The following is a 25,402-nucleotide window of genomic DNA, read 5'->3' on the forward strand; positions in this document are numbered from 1 at the left end:
CCTGCGATTTCACTTGACAAAAGACGGTTCCTTAGTTGGCTCTAATTACATTTCCTTTCTGCCCATTGTTGATAAGGCATCTCATACTGTGTGGGGAAGCATGAGTGTGTTTGTGCGGACGTTGTACCACCTGTGTGTTGTTTGTTGTGGTGCTGTGTCGAATGTGCGGTTAACGCGAAATGCTCAATAATATTAGCGTGAACTTGAAAAGTGAGAAGATTGCATTAGAAAAACATCTAGTTAGCTTTGATGAAACCCTGGTTTGTGTTGATATTAATTGCGTTTTTCGCAAACACGAGTGCACACGTATATTTTAGACGTTTAAAGAGGTGCATGGGAGTTAGCTACGTACTGTATGTGTGTCTGCACTGTGGCTGTGTCTGCTTTAAAGTCAAACTGCAGGACACTATTGGGTCTATGAAAGTACAGTGAGAGAGAGAGAGAGTGTGTGTGTGTGTGTGTGTGTATGTAGGTATGCGTGTGTGTGTGCCATGTCTGACAGAAAGAGGCTACAGTGCAGTCATGCAAACTTAACCTCTACTGCTCGCTCTCGCGCTCTCTTTCTTTTTTCTTTTCCCTTTCCTCTATCAGGTGCACACATGAGAACAAACACACACCCACAAACACACGTCGATTCCCCAGCCACCCTGCGGCCTGTTTGTCTGCCAAATGAGTCCTGACTGCACGTTTACACCGGAGACCGCACAACAGTCTGCCACAAGCGCGCACACACACACACACACACACACACACACACACACACACACACACACACACACACACACACACACACACAGACAGGATAGCCCTCTCTCATGCCCCAGTTGCTTTACAGATGCACACAAACACACATATCCAGGAGGCCTATATTTGTTTTCTTGTGGTTACGGGGCAAAAGGGAACCAGTGAGGAGCGATTGTGATTCTTATGAGTACCTGTGCGCTTGTGTGTGCACCTGTAAAGACATTTACAGAGGCTACTCTTTTTGTGTGTGCGTTGATTAATGTGACAGGTGTGAAAACTGGTCGCGATGGTGATCTGGTCCCAGTTACTAACACATGACTATTCTTCACATTCTGTAAGTCTTGGCTTTCTGGCTTATGATTTGTTGGTGTGTCTGTGTGTGTGTATATATATATATTTTTTTTTTAAATAGGCACTACTTCTGGTCATCTGCACTGTAATAACCACAAAAAAGTCTTATCAAAAAAGTCATCACACAGAATTTACTATGATGTGATGCCATCCAATACAATACAATAGGTTACGAAATTTCGTACAACGCTGTCTTCTATCCTATTTGATCACAGCCTCAGGACACGTTAAACAGGAGCCTTCTCAGTCTGTCTCAACAATGTAACAGCAAAGACTCACGTGCTTATCAAGTTATTCTCAACGAAGTTGTGCGAACATGCTCCACACGCTGTCACAGAAATGTCACACGGCAGAGCAAAGCTAAAGCCACACTAAAGACTCCCATGGAAACTACAGGCAGGCAGATACTTCTTGACCTAAAGCTTGTCAATTTAACAAATGAACGAGAAGCAAATTGTGCTGGACACAATGTGTTATTTAAGGATGCTGCGACAGACTGATAAACATTTGTTTCATTTCTTTGAGCAACAAGAGAAGTTAAAATATCTAATGTGAGTTTGTTTAATGTCCAGACTCTTCTTTGTATAAATTGTATAAATCCTTGTAATTTTGGCAGTTGTCATAGTGAAACATATTTAAAGGGGTAATGGTAACTGTGACATGAACTGTTTTCTGATTGTCTAGTTGTTTATTGTGAGAAGAACAGTTGTCTATGTTCACCGTGTGCACGTATTGTGTTCTGCAGGGGACAGATTTAAGTCTACTGGCCCACTGAGATAGAGATTGCATGAGGACACGTGAAGTTTCCAGCAGCTACCAGCACACCGCTGCCCTGCATGTGTTTGCGTGTTTGTTCTGTATGCACACTGTGTTATGCGGCTCCGCTGCTCCCTTTCCTTTCCACTTTCTGTATGTGTTTGTGTTTAAATGCGTGCATATTGTTGCTTGCTGTGCGACGCATGTGCTCCCTCGTGGTACTTTATGAGTTTCACTTTGTGTGTGTGTTCACGTCTCAAACTGTTCTGTACCATACGGCCAGACGCCGGCCAAAATGAACACGGACCCCCTGTGACGGCTTTGGCCGAGCTGAAACAACACACACAAGATAGGCGCACGCGACAGGCACACTGGCAAACGCTGTGACGTGCGCACGCGCGCATCCACACACGCGAACACACATCCACCAGCTGACCCAATTACACAGAGATGCGCAACGAGATGGAAACAAATCTACCCAGAGAACCACCTAATTTAGAAAGGGCTTAAAGATACACACACACACACACACACCTCCTTTCACACAAACATCCAAATACGTGTATAGCCACTTAACCTTTAAAAGGCATCATGTGTGGAGTTAGTATATGAAAGTGCAAATATATGAAATAAATACCATCTTTCACAAACACAAAAATGAGCTGCTCTGTCATAATTGTTGCATATTGTATCAGACATGTATGTGTACAAAGAGACTGCACTCAAGTCCAACTCAAGGTGGAGTAGCGAGACTGAGGCTACTGATGCTAATAAATCTAAAGTGTAAGATGTGGGCATACAAGTACTTTGAATAGACTTCGCAGTGAAGCTGAAGTTGTCATGTGTTCAGTATTTAAAATTAAAATGACGTCTTACCAGTGGAACCCAATGCACTTTCTTTGTCACTTTGCAGGAGGTGCCATCGACTTGTTGGGGTTGTTTGGACTGAGAATTCAGCTCTGAGACACGTCACATTTAAAATTGGGTTTAAAATTTAGTGGCGGTTAATCTTATACCTGCACGTGGATATTTGTTTCAAATTCTGTAAATTAGTAAAAGACTACAACTTAGATGAATTATTTATATTTTTCTGTAAACATATTTGTGCACTTTTTTAATGCGTACATTGCACACACATCCCCTTCATCCCCTCTAATATTGTTGGCTGAAATATCTTTTTTTTTTTCTATTTCTTTCCCCTTCCCCCCGCGCCCTTTCTTTCCCCCCTTACACCCCTCTTTTCTCTGTGTGGCCTGGGGGAAAGTAGAGCAGTCATAGGGTTGCGGTAGCCTCTAATCAGTGTGAACAGCCAGCTAATTACCAAACCCTCAGTCCTGGCTGACTGTTAATTGCATACATTAGACACCATCAGCAGCACTGCAAGATTAACACTTAAAATCTTCCCATTGCTCTAGTGGAGATGAGTGCCCTGTGAGTGTGTGCGCGCCAAAGAGAGACGGATGAGAAGAGGCGGATTGTGTGTGGTATTCCCTGTGTGCGTGTGTGCGGTGTGTGCTGCCTCTGTGGTTGCGGGTGCTAATATTTAACACTTAATTAGACCCAAAATGGAAAACGCGGGAACGCAGAGATGGCCTGTTATGGCTGTCGCCGTGGTGGGGTTGCTAGTGTGGGGGCAGCTGGTCGTCGAGGGCAACCCCAAGTCTCCGTGGAGGTGACAGATGGAGTGACATTAAGAGCATTGCAGAGGAGCCGTTTCAAATAATAAAATATCAATATTTACATTTTAATTACCCACTTCTAGCTCCATCAGGGCTGTGTCAAGGAGTGTGTGGGTGAGTGCGTGTGGGCTCCGCTGAGGCGACGTCTTCTTGACTCCACACAGCGGCAAGAGCACTGCTCGAGTGACAATGGACGACCCTGCTTGAGAATCGCTCGTGTGAAATACGTGCGACTGCATATTAGCTTTCGACGTCATATTTGTGGTCTACTGACGCTCCTCTTTTTTCTTTTACTTTTTCTTTCACTCAATGCATCCATTTACCTCTCATCCTTTGCATCCCGCCCTTCCCTCCATCAATATAACGCTGATGCAGGCAAGAATGACCACTCTGTCCGTGTGTGTGTGTGTGTGTGTGAGCATGGGCATGTGTGCACAAATCTGTCAGGGGAATTAACCATGTGTACACTCTGCTGAGCAGCTTACACACCAACCTTGTCCGTGTGTCTGTCTCTGACACACACATACAAAACATGTGTAACATTGCTGACCAACAGTTTTGGGGACAAAAAAGAAAGATGAAAATTGTAAAGAAAGTTAAAGAATAAAGATGCCTCAATGCTCTCAGTCCTATCTATCTATCTATCTATCTATCTATCTATCTATCTATCTATCTATCTATCTATCTATCTATCTATCTATCTATCTATCTATCTATCCATCCATCCATCCATCCATCCATCCATCCATCCATCCATCCATCCTCCCAAAAGGACATAACGGGGTGCCCTACTCTCTACTGGGCTAGAGGAAGTATATTGTGAAATAGGTAGAACACCGACTTTTTCCCCCCTTTCAAAGAACTATTGATGTATAAGTAGAAACTTGCTGATTATGGCTTTACAACAAAACCCAATGGACCCGGTCCAGGCCTAGTGTCTGTATATGAGATTATGAGGCTGTGTTGATTCTATCTTCCTAATCCCCGTAGCTTTCCATAGAGAGAGGACCACGGAAACTCCGCAGGGATTAATTTACCATTCACAGATTAGAGATATGGTCTCCAATATCATCATCGAGGACAAGCATCGAGAGGAAGGGCTCAACAATCAGACCAATGAGGAGAGCGAGGGCACGGAGAGGATGACGGAGACATAAACAGACTGAAAGGAAGACGGAGATGAAAACGAATGTGGCCGGCGAGAGACAGCCTCCCTTTCCCGCAGCACCGTGCCTTAATGTTGTAGCTTCAAGTCAAGAACATTAGACCTCATTCCACCTCCTCATCTGGGTCTGAAAAAGCCTGGGCTGAAAATCTTAATTAATTGTCCAATAGTGCTGCAGGGTCATTATGCATTGCAATAAAGAAGCGTGTAATTATGAGATTTAACAGCCATTACCAGGGCCAGGAACTCATATGTCATCATCAGCAACCAAGCCAATGGTTTGGTGCGGCTATGTGTGTGGCTTGATGGACAGCGCATATACACAACACACACACACACACACGCATATGTACATATTGCAATGCGGGTATATAAGATGGTTAGATATGTAAAAGGCGAATGGATTTAATCTTGTGTAAGCAATAAACTGTTGATTACTGGCATTAAAAACATGTACGTACATGCAGACTAATAAAAAAAAAAAAAAAACACAAACTGTAGAATTCGCATACAAGCGCACACACACCCACACCCGAGCAGACACACAAAGCCATCAGCCTGTCCCAGACAATAAGGCAGCCAGCTGTGAGAGCAGCCTGCAGATGAAACAACCCATCAAGATTAAATAGACACAAAAACACACATATTATTACTGCTGCACAGGGAAGCACTGACACCACAGGCCATGGTGCTTCGCCACATAGCAGGTGGGAAGTGACATACTTGTGTAAAGATGAAGTGTTTCACACAAACCACAACCAAAGGAACCACATGCAAAACCGATGGGAGTGGACACCATAAGTTAACATGAAGAAGAGAAACTAGTTCAACATCATCACAGACAAAATACAACAAGCTAATGGAAAACTATAACAGACCTTAGATTAATTATTTCACAAACGCACACATATTATATTATGATCGGGGACTGTTTGGTCACGCGTTGGCAAAAGGGGCAGTCCCAAAGCGTCGCCTGTCAGCAGGTGTTTTCTTTTGTATATGTGTGTGTGCGTGTGTGTTGTGTGCACAGGCCATAAGTCGTCCCCAGCTGGTGACAGGCACGCTCCAATCCTATTTTCCCACCTGCTTATTTCCTGATGGAAAGGATGAATCCTCTGGTCTGTTATTTAAGAACGATGGATGGAGGATAGAGGACAGAGAAAGGAGGAGAGGAGCGGTATATGGGAAGAGAAAACGGGAGGGTAGAACAAGCATCTTGGAGAAAGGAGAGGACGGTAAAAAAAAAAAAAGAGAAGTCAGAAATAAAAACATACATGGAAGAGATGGAGAGAAGGAGAAAGGGAAGGAGGAGGAAACATGCCAGAGCATGCATGAGAGAGACAGAAGAGGGGAGGAAGTAGTGAAGGGATTATCAGCAGTGGGCAGAGCAAATAAGAAAATGAGAAAAGAGAAGAATGAATAAATGCAGACAGAAACCATGAGAAAAGGTAGATAGGTAAACAGAGAGCGAAGAAGTAGACGGGGAGAGAATAACTATTTCACGCCTGTCTGTGAACTTTGCATGAACCGACAAAAATAATGTGATGCCATGACAAGTCTGTCCCTCCTTCCACTAGATCTGCGGCTGGCACAGGTGTGTGATACGTGAGTGTGGATTTCTGTGAATCCATATATGTGTGCGAACTCTTTATATTGCTGTTTTTGTGTGTGTGTGTGTCAGTGTGTGTGTGTACATGTCCGCTAGAACTGATAGAATAGGATGATGATGATGATTTGAAATGGAGTTTGGCCTGTGCGTAATTATGATCATCTATCTTTATGCCCCGCCAGCATATCATATCACATCACATCATCTCTCTCTCTCTCTCTCTCTCTCTCTCTCTCTCTCTCTTAGACAATCACACACACACACACACATGCGCGTGCGCACGCACACAAAAGCAAATTGAAAGTAGTAAAAGCTGACTGTTTGCTAGTAATGACTCCGATGATGATGGGCTCAGATGGTGTGCTGATTTATTTGTTACTGCTCGTCTGATTTCACATATTATAAAATTGTGCACTTTTTTTTTATAAGCGTGTGTATGCGTTTTAAGAAGTGTGCGTAAATGTCTGTGAATGCGGGCTGGTGTGCATGCATCTATGCAGCTTCTCTCTCTCTCTCTCGTCTGTGTGTGTGTGTGTGTGTGACAGATATTATCTGATGCAGATTAGTCAGTGTACTCAGATTGCAGGCTGTGTCTCAAAGGCTGACAGACAAATGAATTTGATTTGCAAATGTAATCAAACCAATAAGGAAAAACATGAATGGACTGCTGAGCACATTTTTATTTTTTTTTTGCTTATACTTGGTCTAAAACACATGTATCCACTGTATAAATTTGAATAGTCATTGATATGTATTAGTAATAATAACACATAGTGCATATTGATATGTAGTATTAATAATTAATTGGAATTAGAAGCTGTAATTTGAGCATTGTAACATCGTAACGTATTGTGTTTTGTAAAGTAACTTCTTTGTGCTTTAGTTTCTGATTGCGTAACACATGATGCAGTGACACTGACAGCTGTTACCAAGCATAAAGCAAGTTGTGTGTGCATGTGTGCATCTGTCCGTATGATGTGACATGTTGCTCTACTTTAAACGTGTAAGGTGTGCGTCCTCCTCACCACGGTGTGGACTGATAGAGGATGATATCAGTGCCTGTGTCCAGTGTGTTTGTGAAGCAGAATATAAATTTGTGTGTCATCGGGGGCACATTGTTATAGATACGTGGATGTGGATGATATTTTAAAATACTGGCATCTTTGGAGAGTGAACTGCAACTTTATTTTATTAAAAATCTTACTAGTTTACATGTTGCAGTGTTTCACATCCTCTAACTCACAAAAAAAAAAAATGGTTCTCTTCTAAATAATAATATATTTACCAACATATAGACGATGAAGTAAATGAAAACGGAACAAATACAATGCAGAGGGAAAATAAAATGCCTTCCCTCCTTTGTTTTCTCATACTGACGATGCTTCCAATACCCACCGGCTTAATCCAATAAGGAAAGCCCAACTTAATCCAAACATTAAGCTCAAATATCAAATATTCTTTTCCTAATTTGATTTCATCAATATTTGTTTTCATCTGCAAACAGGAGCGTGTTTGTTTGTATGGGCTGCAAGAAGAAATCATGATGGCGTTGCAATGGAAAATAAGATATCTCTTTTGCATGAACGTGGACAATGAAACAAACACACGCTCACACATCGGCAAACACACATACTTGAAACCAAGACGTCAACCTCTAAATGTGTTATCCAGCTCAGGGACGAGCAGGAATGGAAATCAAACACGCCCAACAGAGCTCACGGAAAATCAACAGAGACTGGAAACACACGCTTGAAGATTCGTGCTGGAGAGACATCCACCACAAAATTGACGAAGGCAATGAGCTAAAACCAATTCTGATTCTAAATCTAAATCAGATCCTAATCAAGTCATATTTAGTTTGACCTCATTAGCATAGGGAAAGCCAGAGTCAGTAAATGCATCAGCATCGGAGGAAAATCTATGTAGAATTTAAATGTTGTGCTGTTCTCGGATCATAATCTGTTTTCACTACAGTATCAGCTTCTGACTTGATGGATCCATTTAGACATTTAAAGGCAAATTTCAGTGACACCACAATATGTGTGATGCAATTGATACAAATATTAGAAGTTGTGCCAACCAAGACTCAAAATTAAATACCTTGAAATTCGTGTTGTATATTTCTGACAAAACACAACGTATTTGTCACATAAATGTAGTTGTGTGTGAACTGTGTTGTACCTGCATGCGAGTGTCTATGTGAATGTACTGTATTTTTTGGGGAATTGTGTTTGTGTGTTAAAGAGGCACCCAGCATGCTGTGACTGTCAAGGTGAACTAGCCTTACCTGACAGAATGGGGGCAAATCTGCTTGAGCGTCTGTGTGTCCATGTGTACTCCTGTGTGTGTGTGTGTGTGTGTGTGTGTTTCATGGCATTTTATTAATGGGGGTAAAAGCTTTGAGGGACACACACACACACAAAAGATGAACTAGGGGAAGTGCTGCTGAAGAAGAGAGGAAAGTAGGACAACAATAATAATGTTGTTCCTTGTAATGGAGTTCACTGCCTTTAAAATCGTGGAGAAAAAATAGTTTGTGTTTGAGTGAGAGTTGCTCTTCCTTTGATTTACCAGCAACCTCTTTGCTGATTGAAGACATGACCACACTCACTGAAGAGGATGACTGTAGAGTGACATCATTACCAGTCTGGGATTTTACATTCTTCTCCTTCTACACACACACACAAAACTACGTGCCGACATCAAAAAGACACACAGTGCTGTTCTGCATCTCCTTCTGAAGTGTTATAACATGTGTCACAGTTAATTTAGTGAGCTGCACTATCAGAGTCAAGGATGTGTGTATCCAAGTGTATAAGCGTGGGGGTGTTTGTGTGTAGAGGTTCCCCTTGGCTGCCGAGACTCAACATTTGATTTGCTAAAAGGAGCGGGACACTTCTATTAATCAATATTTGCTGACTACTGGCTGCCGTTCTGGTTGATTGACTAGTTGTGTAGTTACCCGACTAACAGACTGACTGGCAGCTTGAATAACCTGCCTGACTGTGTGTCTACATCTCTACGTGAAAACAATTTCTAATATTTCCACCAGAGAAACAAACGGAGTACGACAACAGCAGAGACTAAAGTTGAGTTGACTTTGCATATTGAGAGCTGTGAACCAACTCGAGGAGCAGTCGATCTTGAAATTTCCAAAACTAGATCTGAGATCAGATTCAATCTACTCTGATCACTGAACCCGTAGAGACATACACAGACAGGCATAACCAAAGACAAGGGAGTAAAAGATGGCTGGCTGGGAGGCTGAGGGAAGAGGGGCGTGGGAGGGGAGAGGGGCTGAGAGATGGGGTTGACTTAATAATGAAGAGGTTAAGGATACCATGAAGAAAGAGGGTGGGAGGTCAGGTCAGAGAGAGGGAGTAAAGGAGGGACACGCGGAAGGAGGGAGAGAGAAAGTAGGAGGTCAAGAGAGAGGCTGAAGAGGTGGGGGATATTTAGCCATCGGTCAAAATGGTATTGTGTTAAAGGCTCTTTGGGAGAATCTGAGGTAATGTATGTGACCTCCTTGCTTGCATTCACGCTCCCATTTCCTATCCTTTTCTTCTCTCTGTTCAACCCTGTCTTTACTGTTTCACACCTAAATGTTGCCATTCTCCTTCCACTATTGTATTTTTATCATCACACTAAGGAAATATTTCATGGCGATAAATCATCATGAAATATTTAATTCGAAAACAATTATAGACTTAATAAATAAAACAAGAAAGAACAAGTTGCTGTCAAAATTAAAAATTCATTTATAGAATTTAACTTCTGTTGTCCACCAAAGATGGTCTCACTACTGTATGAATGATTATGAAAATAATAAAAACAACAGGACCTAATATTGAGCCTTGAGGAACTACGAACAAATAGAAAGGTGAACAGCTTCAGTATTTTGTCACACTGTGATCAAACTCGAGCTCAATTCAAACTGGATTTAAGCACAGAGCCACTGTAAGCTAGAACCATCAGTTTAATTCATGGTAAGAGTTATTAAACTTTGAAAATGAACCTATTTAGGGTAGGTATTTCTAAACCTTTTTCGACTGAATTTTACATTGTGAGGCTTGCGTTGGGTTCTAACAGAAAATAATTAGACGTTCAAGTACAACAGTGGAAACACACTTACCGTATCCTGGTAGCAGGAATTTAAGGGATTATATTTACAGCCTCGTCATAGTCTACTTCAACCCCCACACTGATCCCAAAAACCACACAAATGATAAAGCAACAGACTAATAATGTAGTGAGTAATACGGAAAGAGAGAAACAGAACATGAAGTGAAAGGGCTTCCTTCAGCACCTGTTCTCCCACCACCACCCAAACTTCCCATATCTCCATAAAGACCGATTAAATGAATGGACTGACGGCGGCCCCCCTCTCCACCTCCCATCCCCCATTTTAACAGCTCAATCATGCTGTGGTACTGCCCGAGCACAGACTGCTTATCCTGAGTGTCGAAATTGAAAGGGGAAAGAAAGAAAGAAAGACAGGGGGAACGACGGTAAGAAAAGAAAGAGCAAGTAAGAAAAGATAGGGAAGCAGGAGAATAGTTATGGGAAAGTGGGGGGGTTGGCCCAAGAGCAATTTCTTTCTTGAATAAAGTAAGAAAAAGGGAGAGGGATTGTTAAAAAAAAAAAAAGAAAAAGAAAAGAAAAAAAGAAGCACTAATGGCGTGGCCCCTGGTTCTGGTAAAATAGACTGTGTTATAGGTTCTGGCTCTCATTCGTCGATTCATTCATTTGTTCATTCCTTGCTCTTTCGTCAAGTCAAGTGTTCGCCTGTCTGTCTTTCTCTTTTGTGTGCACGAGTCTAGATAAGAGCTGCTAGTATGACTGCCCGGTAGTCATTTACTTATTATAGTGGGAGAAAGAGAAGGGGGGGCAGAGGCAGAGAGAGACAGAAAGAGAGGGAGTAAGACTACAGAAAAGAGGATGAAAAGACTAATTCTACTGACAGATAAATGGCTCATTTTGAATGGCCTTTCTTTCTTTCAACTCACTCTCTCATTTGCTCCTGTTTAAATATTTGCTGTAGTTCTCCTCCTCTTCTCACCTGACTGCACTTCGTTCCTCCTTCAAGCGCACACACACACACTTGACAGTGACGTGGAGTCTAATATGCAACTGGAGTTGTCTCTTTGAGAGCTATTAAAACGAGACCTCCTATTCACTAATCCATATTATTGGACGCTAAGGCCTTTCATGCCCTCTGAATAATAACTTCTAACATTTCCACATACCCACAGTTTAGTGCTTGTGTACTACATATTGTGGCGATGTGTGTAAGTCTGAGGTGACTTGTACAGGCCATGGCCACAGTTTGAATCAGTTTCTATTACTTGAGCGTTTTTATGGATTTGCATGCATTTCATCGCTCCCTTTGATGCACACGTGCATGTGTGAAGTACACATGTGCGATTCCTTGTGGGATAACAAGAGCACACTGTGTCTGAAACCTCATTTTCCTCTCCTAATGACATATCAAATGTTTGCATAAGGCCATATCAGTATGGAAATGAACGTGCGCGCACGCACACACACACATAAGTCTTAGAATAAAAGAACCAATCAAAGAGATATCTGTGGATATGTGTGCGTTGTCAAAAATCTGTAAGGTTGGGCGACTCTGTGTGTCAAACATGACCAGCAACACACAAACACACACACACAGACACACGTGCACGCACACACACAGACACACGCGTACCCTAGCCTTGTTATCCGGGAGCCTGTCTTGCAGGCAGCCTCTCTAATGCTGAGTGATGTTTAAATTAGTTTACAATTTAGGCTCCTCGCTATCCGCAGACGGCTCTTAACTCAGTGTGTGTATGTGACGTGTTTTTGTGTGTGTGTGTTTGTGCGTGTGGGAGCGTAACAAATTGTTGCCAGTACGGCAGACATCTAATGACTTCAAATTAGCTGCCTGGCGCTCGCCTTGACACGTTGTTACCACTGTTAGCAGCCTTTGTGTGCGTGTATGTGTGTGAATGCAGCCCTGCGCAGCCATATCATGAAGCATAAATTGGCTTCACCTCCCTCTCTCTCTCTCTCTCTCTCTGCCTCTGTCTTTTTTCTCTTTGTCTCTCTCCATCAATTTGATTAAAAAAATTACTGTACCATGTCGAGCAAAGACTTGTGAACGTGTGTGCTCACATGTGCACCCTGCACGTAGACATCTAAAACACGGGCGCACACACAACAAGATGTGAAACAAGAGGGCTGCAAAAAGGTTAACAGGTCTATCCTACCCTATTCTATGTCCGTGTGTGTGTGTGTGTGTCCACACGTGTGTGTGTGTTCGAGGCTGATAAAGAATGTTGAGGAGGCGTATGTCTTTCTGACAATCCTTTCCACTCTGAGTGAACAGTAGATCACTTTGTGTGAGGGCATGTACTGTATGTGTGTGCGTGTGTGGTGTGAGTATTAGATCAGTGTTCAGTGTTGTAAACTGTGAGGATTTCATAAGGTGTTCATATAACACACACGCGCGCGCACACACACACACTCTTGGAAGATGAAGAGTTCTATCTTTCTCTGTGAGCACTGGATTGCCTTCCTCGTTCATCTAATCACGCCATCTTCTCTCCTCCGCCAAGCAATCGTTGCGCTTCGCTCCCTTTATAGAGAAAGCGGCGCACGCATGCACACACAACGCGCCGACACACCAAGCCCACCGCACACCTGGCTAACTTCGTCCACTCACTTCTGAGAGCGGTAATCCAAGGGAAATGCAGGCCTGATGCAAATCAATACATGTTGTATATTTTGAGTGAGTGAGTTATTTTTCTGTGTCTGTGCTTGTTATAGACGACAGGGAGACCCCGGGGTAAGGGAGGAACTACAGAAGGGAAGGAAAGGGGCAAGGGGAGTTTAGATCAAAGTACAGGAAAGACAGTGTACTATTGAGGCGATATGTGTTTTGTTTTAAAGAGAAAATCAAATTTCCATAGAGCTGTACTTAGTATATGGATCAATATACTGTATATGTCTGCTTATTGTCCATATAGCAGCACATGGATCAATACAATAACTAGAAGCAATGTATATTCTCTCTATCACCATCATGTTTTTCTCTTTCTCACAGTTATTTTCAGATTTACTGATGTCATATACATGTCATTTGGAGACCCTGTTATCCAACGCCACTGACTTTATTGTTATAGATTTATGCAGCATGACTGAGTGGTATTTATGTCTCTAATCTGGTGCCTTCCCCCTGCACACGTACAACACCCTACACTCTTTGAGCAGTGGCAACAGTGGACCATTCTATTCTATTCTATTCTATTCTATTCTATTCTATTCTATTCTATTCTATTCTATTCTATAACCATACTTCCATTCGACAGTGGGACTAATCTTTCGGCTAATCTGTGCTAATCTGAGACACTGCTCTTCCCTCCTCTCTGCTGTCACAGCAGGCTCCCTCGCTAAAACCAAAATCAGATTATAGTTTTCATGTCTTTCTCCCTGATATCTCATTGCTTGGCTTCCTCCACATTTTAGGTAAGCGCTTTTTTTTAGGTAAATACTTCCTTATTTTCTCTACTTTGTCTTCACCTCATGGCTCTGCCGTTATGTTAAGTTTGTGATCTCATTGTCTAGATCCAATTTTGATCAGATTAACTGAGAAAAGGGGTTAGTTTAAGAAGATTAAATTTAAATTCTTCTTTTAGTAATGAACCCAGGGACACAAATGTGGTACAGACGACGTATATGTGTGTGTGTGTGTACAATATATATATATGTATATGTATATATAATATAGATAGATAGATAGATAGATAGATAGATAGATAGATAGATAGATAGATAGATAGATAGATTACTTACTATAGTTTAATTCATAAAAAATATTATATTATTTATAATAATATCATAAGAATATTATTGAGAAGTTACTTCTTATACGTATGTTGATAAGATTTTTTAGGACATATCCTCTCTACATTATACATTAAACTTGACAACCCTGACAGGTCACTGCTCAAAAAGACTGTAGACACCAAGTGATGCAGTGTATTTACTATACGTATCTTTGTGTGTGTGTGTGTAGGATGATGTCATGTCTTTGAGGATTTGTCATTGGAAGAGTCACACGGTCACACTGTCTGAGCCCAAGGGTGAGGGGTAAAGGTAACATCTTAGATCAGGTGTACTCGTGTGTACGTTATGTAAGTGTGTCTGAACTGCATCTGGATCAGCCAATTCCGACCTCAAACTCTGCCAGCTCACACAGCTTGTGTGTACCACATATACAGGCGTGGGTATGAAGTTCGCCTTGACTGTGACATTGAAAATGAAATCTGTGTGCTGTATATGTGTGCGCGCGCCTCAACATGGAGTGAGGGTTAAGTTCAGTGTGAGAGTCAGGGTTCAGCAGGGTTTTTTTTTTTTTTTTTCCCTACCTGGGATGTGCTTGGCCCAACCGATGTTGACCACCAGCTCTCTGTCCGCCAGGTCACACAGTGTAGTCAGGGCCTTGATGTCGCTGTCTGGTACTGTTGGGTCAGGCATGGCGTAAATCTTCTCTGGCTCGGCCACCAGCAGGTGCGAGACGATTTTGTTATCTGCAAGGCAGCCAAAGGCAACTGACATGACCACCAGACAAGGAGAAAAACACAGAGACAGAGAGATGGTGAATTTTTGCCATATAGGGCTACAAGCTGTTCCACACCAATCCGGTGCAAAAAAAATAAAAAATGTGAAAGGTCATATGCAAAGTCCCTGATAACATGGCTGGTTACACACGTGTATATTTCCTCATGTGGCATATAAAGCACCTGACATAGCACATTGTATAAAATCAGCATAATTCACAAACATGAAGCTGGAATAAGGTTAAAGACATTTGACACAAAATAATCTTACAGTTAAATTAAACCTTTGCAGTTTTTGTTTTGTTACACCATATTTCCAGTCATTATTTGTCAGGCCACAACATAAACGTGATGACTATCCGAGATTCAACTTTCCCAAAACGTCGTCTTTTGTATCCCAACCTTAAGAAGCTTCACCGATACATACAGAAGGGAACGATAATACTGAAAGCCAAGCAGCTCAGCTGGTAATGGTGACATGTGGTGATGAGACCTCTATGGCCCATTAGCAACAGACTGATACCCTGCTTCCAAATTAATCCACTGACTAATCAAGCATGGGAATAATAACGGAGGATAGAAGAGCAAGTGTGGAGTGAGGGATAGAGACAGACAGAGAGAGAGAGAGAGAGATTAGCAATGAAAAAAAGGGAGAAGACAGACAGGTAGAAATTGAGCCATGGACAGATTGTAAAAGACAGACAGGAAGAGTCCAGAGAGCGACAGCTAGATAGAGATAAACAGCAAGGGAGAGTGAAACAGAGTTGTGGGGATGAGTTGCGTATTGATCTAACACACCACCCCCAATTCTCTTACATATACACACACAAGGTGGTGTGTGTTTGTGTGCGTGTGGACACATGCATACTGTATGCATGTGTCCACACGCACACATGCAGCGTCCAGTTGCAGGGTCATTTGAGCCTAACCAATCTAAGTCACACAGCAGTATCTGTGGGTAAATCTTATTTAATGTTTCCCTAATTAGAATCAATGGAAGCCCATTTCCAAACCCTGGGCTATTGTTCTGTTCTCGCACAATCAATGGGGACGCTGAGGCTAGGGATTGGACTACAGATAGATAGGCTGTGTGAGTGTATCTGTGCGAGAGGGACAGAAATACTTTGTGTGTGTGTGTATTGACTGTGTGTGCAGAAATAACGGAAAAGATGTAGGAAGTCTATATCAACCCGTTACATTCTACATTGGAGAGTAGGTTTGTTTTTTGGTCAGAGATGAACGTTTACTGATGAATGAAATTAAAGAATATAGCAGCTTGATGAGGATAAGAACAATCCCGGTTAAAAACAATTATAACTATGTAAGGAAAACGGATCTATTAGTTGCCAGTAAAGATGTTCCCTTAGCTGGAGCACATGAATGCTCTGTGTATGTAAACACACACGTTATAAACACACACACATTCACATTATCCCATCATTTCAATGATTAGTAGGGCAAAAGTCCCAGTAAGCTGCCGTGCAGCCATTCAGCATATTGGCCTTGAGCAGAATATGCTTCAGCTTTAAGCAAAATGGGCTTTGGGGACCAAGCTGCTAAACACTGCTCAATCTGCACTGCATGTGTGTGTGAGTGTATGTGTTATGCGTGCAAGCAGACGGTTAGCTAGAGAGCTAACTCTAGTTTGATGTGGTTGCCAGATTGGATTTAATCCGGATTAGAGTTCTGGCTGGTCTCCCTCCCTCTATCTCACTTCCTCTTCTCTCTCCCTCTCTCTCTCTCCCTCTGAGAAACCCTCTCATTTAGGTTTACTGTCTCTCCATCTCTGTCTCTCTGTCACTCTCACCCGCTCGCTCCCTTGTTAATTTTTCAATCATCAGGCCTTGGCTGTGATTTTATTCTTTAAAAAACGCAGCCAATCCAGCCGACGCTAAATGAATACCTTTATAGTGAAATATTACACATATAAAATGTTATGATCCCAAACTGGAGGCAGTAGAAACAGGGAGATAAACATGGTCCCAGACAGATGGGCTTCTCACTACCTTGTGTCTATTTATGTGCGCGAGCGTTTCTGCGTCTGCAGGAATTATTGTCCAACTGTCTCCATTAGGAGGGAAACTGATAGAAAGGCGCTTCCTTGTACTTCTGATCTCCAAACAACAACTCCTGCCTGCACATAGACATTCAATTCTATTGGATATAATTGTTTTGTTTGAGATTTTCTTTGTGCGTCGTCCATTGTACTTTCTAAACTGTTACATCTTCACACAGCGTTAGATGCGTCTGCACATTTGCTTGTAACAGACTGTGGTTTACAATGAGAGTGTACACATTCCTGTCCTCACCAATCACTGATCAACCTTGTTAAAAGGCTGCTATTTTATACACTGTTTGCAGCTTTGTTGGTTGTGTGCGCGCGTTGTGTGTGTGTGTTCTTACATGGCTTCTTGGGGGGCAGAGCCAGCTGTGGGTTCAGGTACGGGCTGTTGTCTGCATCTATCCGGCGTTTATACTTCTGTCTCCCACCACGCACCCTGTCCAGACGAACACCTGTAAGAAGTGACGCAAAGAAGATGTATGTATCAATACATCGTGCTTGACACACACACAAAAAAAAGAGGTAACTCTTTGATGACTACACAAGACAGGAAAAACCAACCTGCTGGCGAACAAAAACTGAGCAGGAGTTAAGAGGATGAGGGATGAGGAGTGTGGAACGACATATGAGATCTGTGTACGTAATTACACTTGTTGCACGCTTGTTCGTTCATTATTATGTTATTCTGAGGTTTGCTCAGCTCTCTTTTATTCTACGAGACTAATTTATAGCGAGCCCATCTGAGTAAAAAGCTTCTCTCTCTCACACGTCGTCTCTCAGGCTTTCTGACTTACTGTCTCTTACCCAATCTCAGTCTCTCTATTGCTGTCTCCCTCTCTGTCTGGTTAATTAATTGACACAAAGGAGTCCTAATTTAATTAGGCCTATCTCTCAGGGGATTGGATGTTACCGTGGTTACCACTTAAAGATGGATAAGATAGACAGAGGTGTCATGTACCCCAGAGGAAGAGAGGAGAGGAGGTGAGAGGAGGGAGAGGAAGAGAGGAGAAGAGGTTTTCCAAATGAACTTTTGATGGATCATTAACCAATTGAGGAGGAAAATCAGCTGCAAAAGTGGGTTCAAGTTGTGTCTCAAGTTGCTTTAATGTACAGTAATAAGGGAAGAGAAAAATACAAGATTGATTACTAGTTAAAAATAAAAAAAAGTTTAAAAGACTGATGAGAAGTAAACCTGTAAAAATTCTCATATATAGGTTATTCTAACACTGAGCACACAACGTTAAAGACCTGAAAGGTATAAAATAAAACCTCTTGATGAAAACCATTTGGTGTGTAAGATTCCATCAAAAATACTAACAGTGACACGTGGAGGAAGTTTTTTTTTTTTTTTTGTTGCAAATCTCAATTTCATATCCAGCTGTAAATGCTCAAGACACAAGAAATGACTAATGAGAAAGTCTCAAAGAGCTGCAGATCAAACCTGCTGTCGTGTAAAATAAATAAATGACAAAGAGGAACAAAACATGTCGATGTGATGCTTCATATTCTGACAAAAATGTTTATTTCAATTTACAAAGTGAAAGGAAAAAATGGAGAAAAGTGCATTAAGAGTGAGAGTCTTAAATCCTCTGGAAAATGTGCGACCACATCCAAGACAACACACTTCAGAGATTTAATGGAAAAACTCCTGTTGGTAGGAAATAGAAAAAAATATATATATATCAGGGAAGTAGTTCTAAATACATTAATAAAGAGATTTGTTCAACTGCCCACTGAACATGACACACATCTGTGTGTGTGTGGTTGTGTGAGTGCTTAGACAGAGATAGGTGGACAGAAGGGCTGACAGTCCAGGTACAGTGGGGGGGCCAGTGTCAGCAAACGGTCAAGAGACTCTTAACACCAGGGGGTAGAAACACACTCACACGCTTTCTCTCTCACATACACATTCACATAGCGTCTTCTCCAGCCCACAGGCCTGTGTTGTGTTTGGGTAAACCCTGACAAGCAGCTTGCTCTGTCACTACCTGGGTCAGTGCTTGGTCAGAAAAGAGGGGGCAAGAGGGAAAGCAGAGAGAGTACAGGACAGGAGATAAAAGAAGAAAGGTAGTTAAAAAATAAAATCTAAATGAAACAAATGATATTAATTTTAAAAATTATAGCAAAAATAGCAGACGATGAAATTCAATGAGAAATTTTGGAGGAATTTTGATTTTGGAAGAACCTTTGTGTTGCAAGTCCACCTGGAGTGGAGTGGCACCACATGTCTGGCTACGTATTTAAAGAGGCAGCGTTAAATCAAAATAGAAGAAAACTACACTGACCATGATAATTTTAGGAGGGTTAAAGGGAAGCAATTAATACGTTCCTTGTCATAGGTTCATCTTAATTCGTGGCCAGATCATGTTGTTGAAATCTCTGGATTAAGCTGGACACTAAACAGAGGTAGCACACAGAAATCATAGTGATCGTGGGTAGCATTACTGTCAACCAAAGTTCACAACGTGAGATCACATCTAATGTGGTATTCAACTAAGTTTTTAATTCCTGTGACTCAAATCATTTTTAAGCTTCTGTACATAGTATCTTATATGCCATGGCAGCGCTAATTATGATATTTTCACAAGATTCCCATAATTTCTATTGCATCCTGATCGTACAGTGTTGTTCTCTGATGTCTTTTATTTCAGGATATTGAAAACACATTTTTTACTTCACTGTGGTGAAACGTCTGCCAGTGATTCTGAGATCTGTTTGTCACGGTAAAAACTAAACTCATTCTAATCCGGGCTGTAAAACACCAGAGGCTGGAAGAAACTGCTGCTTATTGTTGGATTGAAAGTGATAACGATGTACTTACGTATGAAAGCATCAACATATATTACTCATAATGACGCAGATTATAACACTTCCACACCACTTCCTGCTACACTGCACACAAACTCTTCCTCACAGACTCTCAATTTCTTCTCTTTCTCTTACCCACTTACCTTAAACCGAGAGCTGTGCTGAGCTCACTTCATAAAGAGCCCTCTCTAACTACCTCATCTATTTTCCACCAAATTAACTCTCTCTCAGCACTGATTAATGATCAAATCTAAATGAATCAAATTAAAAATTGAAAATTATATTTCCAAAGCCCACAAAAAAAGAGACAGGGGGTACCTAGGGGGAGAGCGAGAGTGTGCTACCTCTTCTTAACAAATGAGCCTTCAAATCATAAAGAATGGGCAAGAGGGGCGAGAAGGAAAGGACTGAGGAGACGATGTGGGGGATGAAAGGAGGAGACGGGAAGTGGTACAGTAAATATAAGAAAAAATAAACCAGGTAAAGAGGAAACAGAAAAGGAAGGGAAGGGCAGAATAAACGGTTACGGCATTGAATAACAAGAAAGGTAATAAAGTTTCCTTAATTATGCAGGTTAATGGAAGACCATGATAAAAGAAGGAGTAGAAAAGCCAGAACAGAGGAAAGAAGAGAGCGCGGGCTGTGAAATATGAGCAGGAGAGGTACGTTATGGATGGCCTGGCAAACAAAATAAGAAAGGAGAGGGAAAAGGAAGGATCCATGAACTAACAGTACGCTCCAGTCTTCTGCTTTCACTGATACACTCACATCAAATGCCGGGATAAACATTTGCTCTGCATTTGTTTGCTCCACACAGCGAGCTGTATTTGACACCAGACATTTAATAAAGCTGGGTATCAAACTAAAACCGTCTAACCTAACAGTTTTTCACATCTCTTGTCTGACAGTGATGAAGGTGAATCACTGCCATCGTGGGATTATTGCTGTCTGTCAATAGTACGATCTGCACTGATCACATCAGCATAGATTTTTACACAGCTGCCCCTTCGCCACATGTCAGCGTACGTGTGTGTTCTTGAACAGCTGAAGAATTGCGAGTGAAATGCATTTGACATGCAGGAGAAAGACGGAGGAGAAAGGAAAGGAGAGAAGAGGTTGGAAGGAAAAGCGGGACATGCAGCGATTTCAGACGGTCAATGATATAAAATAAATGAAAAAACAACAAGCGAAAGAGAACATTTAACAATATGTAACTAGGTTGAAGCCTCAAACCTATCTTGTTTTACACATCTTGTTTCTCTGTGTGTGTATTTATGAGTGTTAAACTGCAGTGTTATTGTAATAACATTAAGGGTTTTCCTATGTGGGTTTAAGAAACGATAGGTGAGTAGATTGGGCAAGACAACAGACGGATTTATATGTAGTGTGTGTGTCTGCCTGAGGTACTTGTATTACTCATGCTGTGAGGACATAAATCTATTTACTCAGTCATATTGAGAGGACATGTCTCCCTTCTGGCCCTGTAGGAAGTTCTCATAATGTACGAGTTTAGTATCAGGAATTAGATTAACCTCAAACTTAAACCCTATATGTTAGGGTTCAAGAAGCAGCACTTAATGTAAGTAAATGTAACGTAAACAATGATCTTTATGTCATAACTGAAAAAACTACAAAAGCTCGAGAAGGAAAAAATAAAGATGAGAGAGCTACGGAGTGTGGGTGAGGAGGCAAGTGTGTGTTGTGTCATGCAGTGACGTTTGTTTAGACCAGAACAGCACTGCCTGAGGCAGCGGGCAGGTGGCTGTCACTGGTGTGTGAATTTGTGAGTGTGTGTGTGTGTGTGTCTCTAAAAGAGTCTGGTGTTTTTCTTTTTTACTTCCAGGACTGTGTTTATGTCACACACTGATCCAACGACTGTATGTCCATGATTCCTGAGCTGGATGTGCCAATATTCCCTTCTTGGATATTTCTTTGATGTTTTTATGACAATCAGCTCGATTAAAGGAGACCTATTGTGCTAATTTTCTGTATTGTGTGGCCTGAGCTTTTGATTCACATGGTTACTTTTATATTAGTTTAAACGTTACATTATTAAAATAATAGAAAACTGGGATAGGTGTCATCAGTTCCTCTTAAATAAATGGTTAGATAAAGTTGGATACTAAACCACCATTGATCTTTGTCCTTCCTTTCCTTCCATGATGGTTTACGTGAGTCTGACTGGATGCAGCTTCTACCTGTTACATCCTCTTCTCTCCTCTCCCAGAAAGTGTATGTGAAAGAGAGACCACTTAGACAGATCTCTCGCCACACCATTTCCATTATCGCTCCTTTCTAGCTGGGTTGCAACCAGATGCCACTCGCACACACAAACACTCACACACACTCACGCAGGACAGACGCTACAGGGCTGGATTTAGCTACAAGTTTCCCATGGGGGAAACACCAGACGCCACCAGTTGTCTGGCGCTCCCCTCCTTTGTTTCCCCTCTTGTCTCGTCTCCTCCCCTCTCTCCATCATCCACTCTCTCCTCCTCTCGTCAGTTTTTCCCCTTATCGTCGTATCTGCCTCCTGTTTACCCGCCGTCCCCCGAATCCACCTTTTATTTCGCTTCTTTAATCACTCGCATGTTTCAAGAAATGAGTCCCTTTTATTTAGATTGTGGCAGCTGTTGTTAGCGTGTGTGACTGCGTGTGTGTGGAGCAATGAGATTGGATAGCAGCGGTCAAGATTGTTGAGCTATGAGGAGAGTTGTGACGCACACTACCAGCTGTGTATAAACCACAGACGCACACACACACAGACACACACACAAGCGGCAACACTCACACAGACTGGGCCCTTCCACCCGATCTCACTCATTAGGTCTTAGAGGCCGTGGGGAGCGCGGCCAAAGTTGGCACGAGCCGTTAATGTGAGTGTGTGTGTGTGTGTGTGTGCGCGCATGTGCATGTGAGGGGCACTGAGCCAAGGTTTATATTTGCAGTCCGTGGACTTGTCCCTCCAGTAGTCTAGCATCTGAATCCAGCTGGCCGTTTACAGCATTATAGAGATGGAGGCTTTGGTTTTGGATTCAGCGCATTCTGTCTGTTTAAGCACGATTCATCAGACTCGCCACCATCAGAGCTGCTGCTGTAACGGAGCAAATCTGTCAATATGAGCATATGTACAGCATACACACCTATTGAATATTGCTGGCTCCTAGCTCGCGCGTCTCTGCCAAAGCCTTTCATGTTCAAATGTCTGATCTGTGCTTTGTATTCTCTTCATGATAATTTTGCGCATTAGTGCGGGTGTTGAGCGTATTATGTCCATCTTGCATTGCCGTCCATGCGTGGAGGGAAATGACTGACAGCTGCAGTTTTACCAACGTTGAAAATAAAATGGATTCGGAGGCTGGCATTCGTTAAAAATCTCCTTCAACTTGTGTAGTTTTGTTATTTTTCATCTAATTTATTTTTTTACCTGCAACTATTATACCCTTTTTTCCTACCCCCCCTCCATTCCTCCATCTAGGCAGATTTAAGTCCCGCCCCATGACCTTTTGGTCTTCAGCTGACGCATCATTATGACCTCATTAAAAATGGACAGACAGCCATTGCCAGAGGGTTAGTTCTCATAATATAATCAGGCTTTTTAATTGCCTTGCTCCAGAAATTAGCTGCTACATATCGGTAGGTGGGTGCCCCGTGTTTGTTCCTTCCTCCAGTTTATCCCGTTGGCTCCTCTCGTCTCCTCTGCTGTGGTGTGGCTGCGGTAGTGGGTGAGAAAATACAATGTTCCACACGGACACGGACGGGGTTGCGTGCGAGTGCATTTGCATGATCAGGTGTGTGTTTAAGGGAACATGTAAAGAAAAAAGCTTTGAGATGGTTTACTGACCCTCTGGCCTCTTGTTCTCCTCTCTTTCTCCATCTCACACACATGCAGCCTTGCTGCCTCACTTGCTCTTCATCTCACCCTCTCTGTCTCCCAGGGCGACAAAGCTAATTTGAGGCAGATCTTGCCCTAAGGGGTAAACTACAGCATCCACACACACACACACACACACACACACACACACACACACACACACACACACACACACACACACACACACACACTACCCCATGTCCTCCTCCCCACCCCACCCATACCACTTTATCTTCACCTTTCTCCCGTGAGCTAGCCCCTGACAACCACTGTTAGCCCTGATGCTAACAGATCTAGCCACTTACCATTATCATCTATGCAACACTGCAGCAACAATGCTTGCAGCCCAAAGGGCAGCACGAGACACACAAGGTAATGTTCCTAAATGAGTGTATTTTGTATTTGAAGGACCCAGTAGAGAGTGATAAAATGTTCTTGTGTGTTTTAGCACGATTAGAATGGGTCTGAATTGTGGGTTCAATTTACACATAAAAATTTAAGGCGATATCGAGTGAATCAGCAAGATGCACTGCATGGTTCTTTAAAAATGACACTTATTTATAATAAGCTTAAAGTTCCAGCAGACTAAATCTAGTGGAGAAGAAAAATGTTTTGCTCCTTCATATAGCCGCTGGTAGCTTCACATTCCCCATGGGGTTCAAAAGGAATTAAAATAAGGAAATATAAGAAAATGGATGTATCAATTTTCCAAATGACCCTTATTCATATGTAGAGCGGGACCCCCTTGTATTAAATTCACACCCTGCACAACAAATGGGGTGGCTGTGGTCTGTCATGTTGATGTATAGATATGCAGGCCGATGTGTGTGTGCATGATGTATGTGTGTGGAGCAGGGAAGCAGCCGCAACAAAAGGCTGCTATTTGTTTGCCTGCTCAGGACGGAAACACAAACATGTGTCCCTCAGCTACACACTGTACCATCCTTCACAGTAAAATGATTAATTTGACACTCTGATTTGTTCATATATATATATATATATAGCATTTAGGAGGCTGGCTTTTCACTGGTAGGCATTTAAAAATGTATATATAGCTATTGTATTAATAGTATAATAATATTAAAGTATTAATATTTTAATAAGTGGTATGTCTGACTTTATAGATGAGTGATGTGGTTTCTGTGTTGAGTAAGAGAATGCAGTCTGAGCTGTGTAAACTGTGAGACTGTTGGAGCTGCCAATACTACATGCCATTACACGTGTGTGTGTGTGTGTTTGTGGCCACATACACGAGACAAAACAGGAGATGAGACATAGGTTCTGCCTGTGTCAGATCGACTGGGAGAACAAACGCCAAGACAGCAGCTTGTTGGGAGTGTGTGTGCGTGTGTGTGTGTGTGTGTGTGTTTGTCTTTCTGTGACCGTGCAGAACAGAGAGAGAGAGACGGAGGTGAGCGTCCTTTTACCGTGAAGTCAAAATCAGGGTTTTGTCAGTGCTGAATTCTGAGAATAACAATGAACAGTTTTTGTAATTTTCTCTTCCCGTTTAGAACAATCATCTGAGAAAGAGTGAAGTGGGAGAAGTTTCTTTACTACTACAAATACTTGATTTAGCTTTTATTTTGTGACACCTTATTAAATGTTTAGGTATGAGGTTAATTTGTAATAAAGTCACTCTTTTTCTGCTTTATATTTATATAATATAGATAAATAGTTGTGGTTTTGTGGATGCAGTGATCTAAATTGATAAAACATTTCTATCCAAAGTTGAACATTTTGGCTGCACG

General features: G+C 42.0%; 1 protein-coding gene across 4 annotated transcripts in view; it reads right to left on the reverse strand.

Annotated features, from left to right (window-relative positions):
* The window catches only part of esrrga (estrogen-related receptor gamma a), a 135,046-nt gene that overhangs the window by 14,029 nt on the left and 95,615 nt on the right, over nucleotides 1–25,402 (reverse strand). For 3 of the 4 annotated variants that reach the window (XM_047581304.1, XM_047581301.1, XM_047581303.1), the window contains 2 exons: nucleotides 17,314–17,424; nucleotides 14,719–14,901 (listed from right to left, as the gene is read on the reverse strand). In XM_047581304.1, coding sequence (XP_047437260.1) covers nucleotides 14,719–14,901; nucleotides 17,314–17,424 — 294 coding nt within the window. The remainder of the gene's footprint in view (nucleotides 1–14,718; nucleotides 14,902–17,313; nucleotides 17,425–25,402) is intronic. The other variant, XM_047581302.1, reaches the window with a different exon arrangement.

This window comes from Mugil cephalus, chromosome 3 (genome assembly GCF_022458985.1).
Source record: "Mugil cephalus isolate CIBA_MC_2020 chromosome 3, CIBA_Mcephalus_1.1, whole genome shotgun sequence".
NCBI lineage: Eukaryota > Metazoa > Chordata > Actinopteri > Mugiliformes > Mugilidae > Mugil > Mugil cephalus.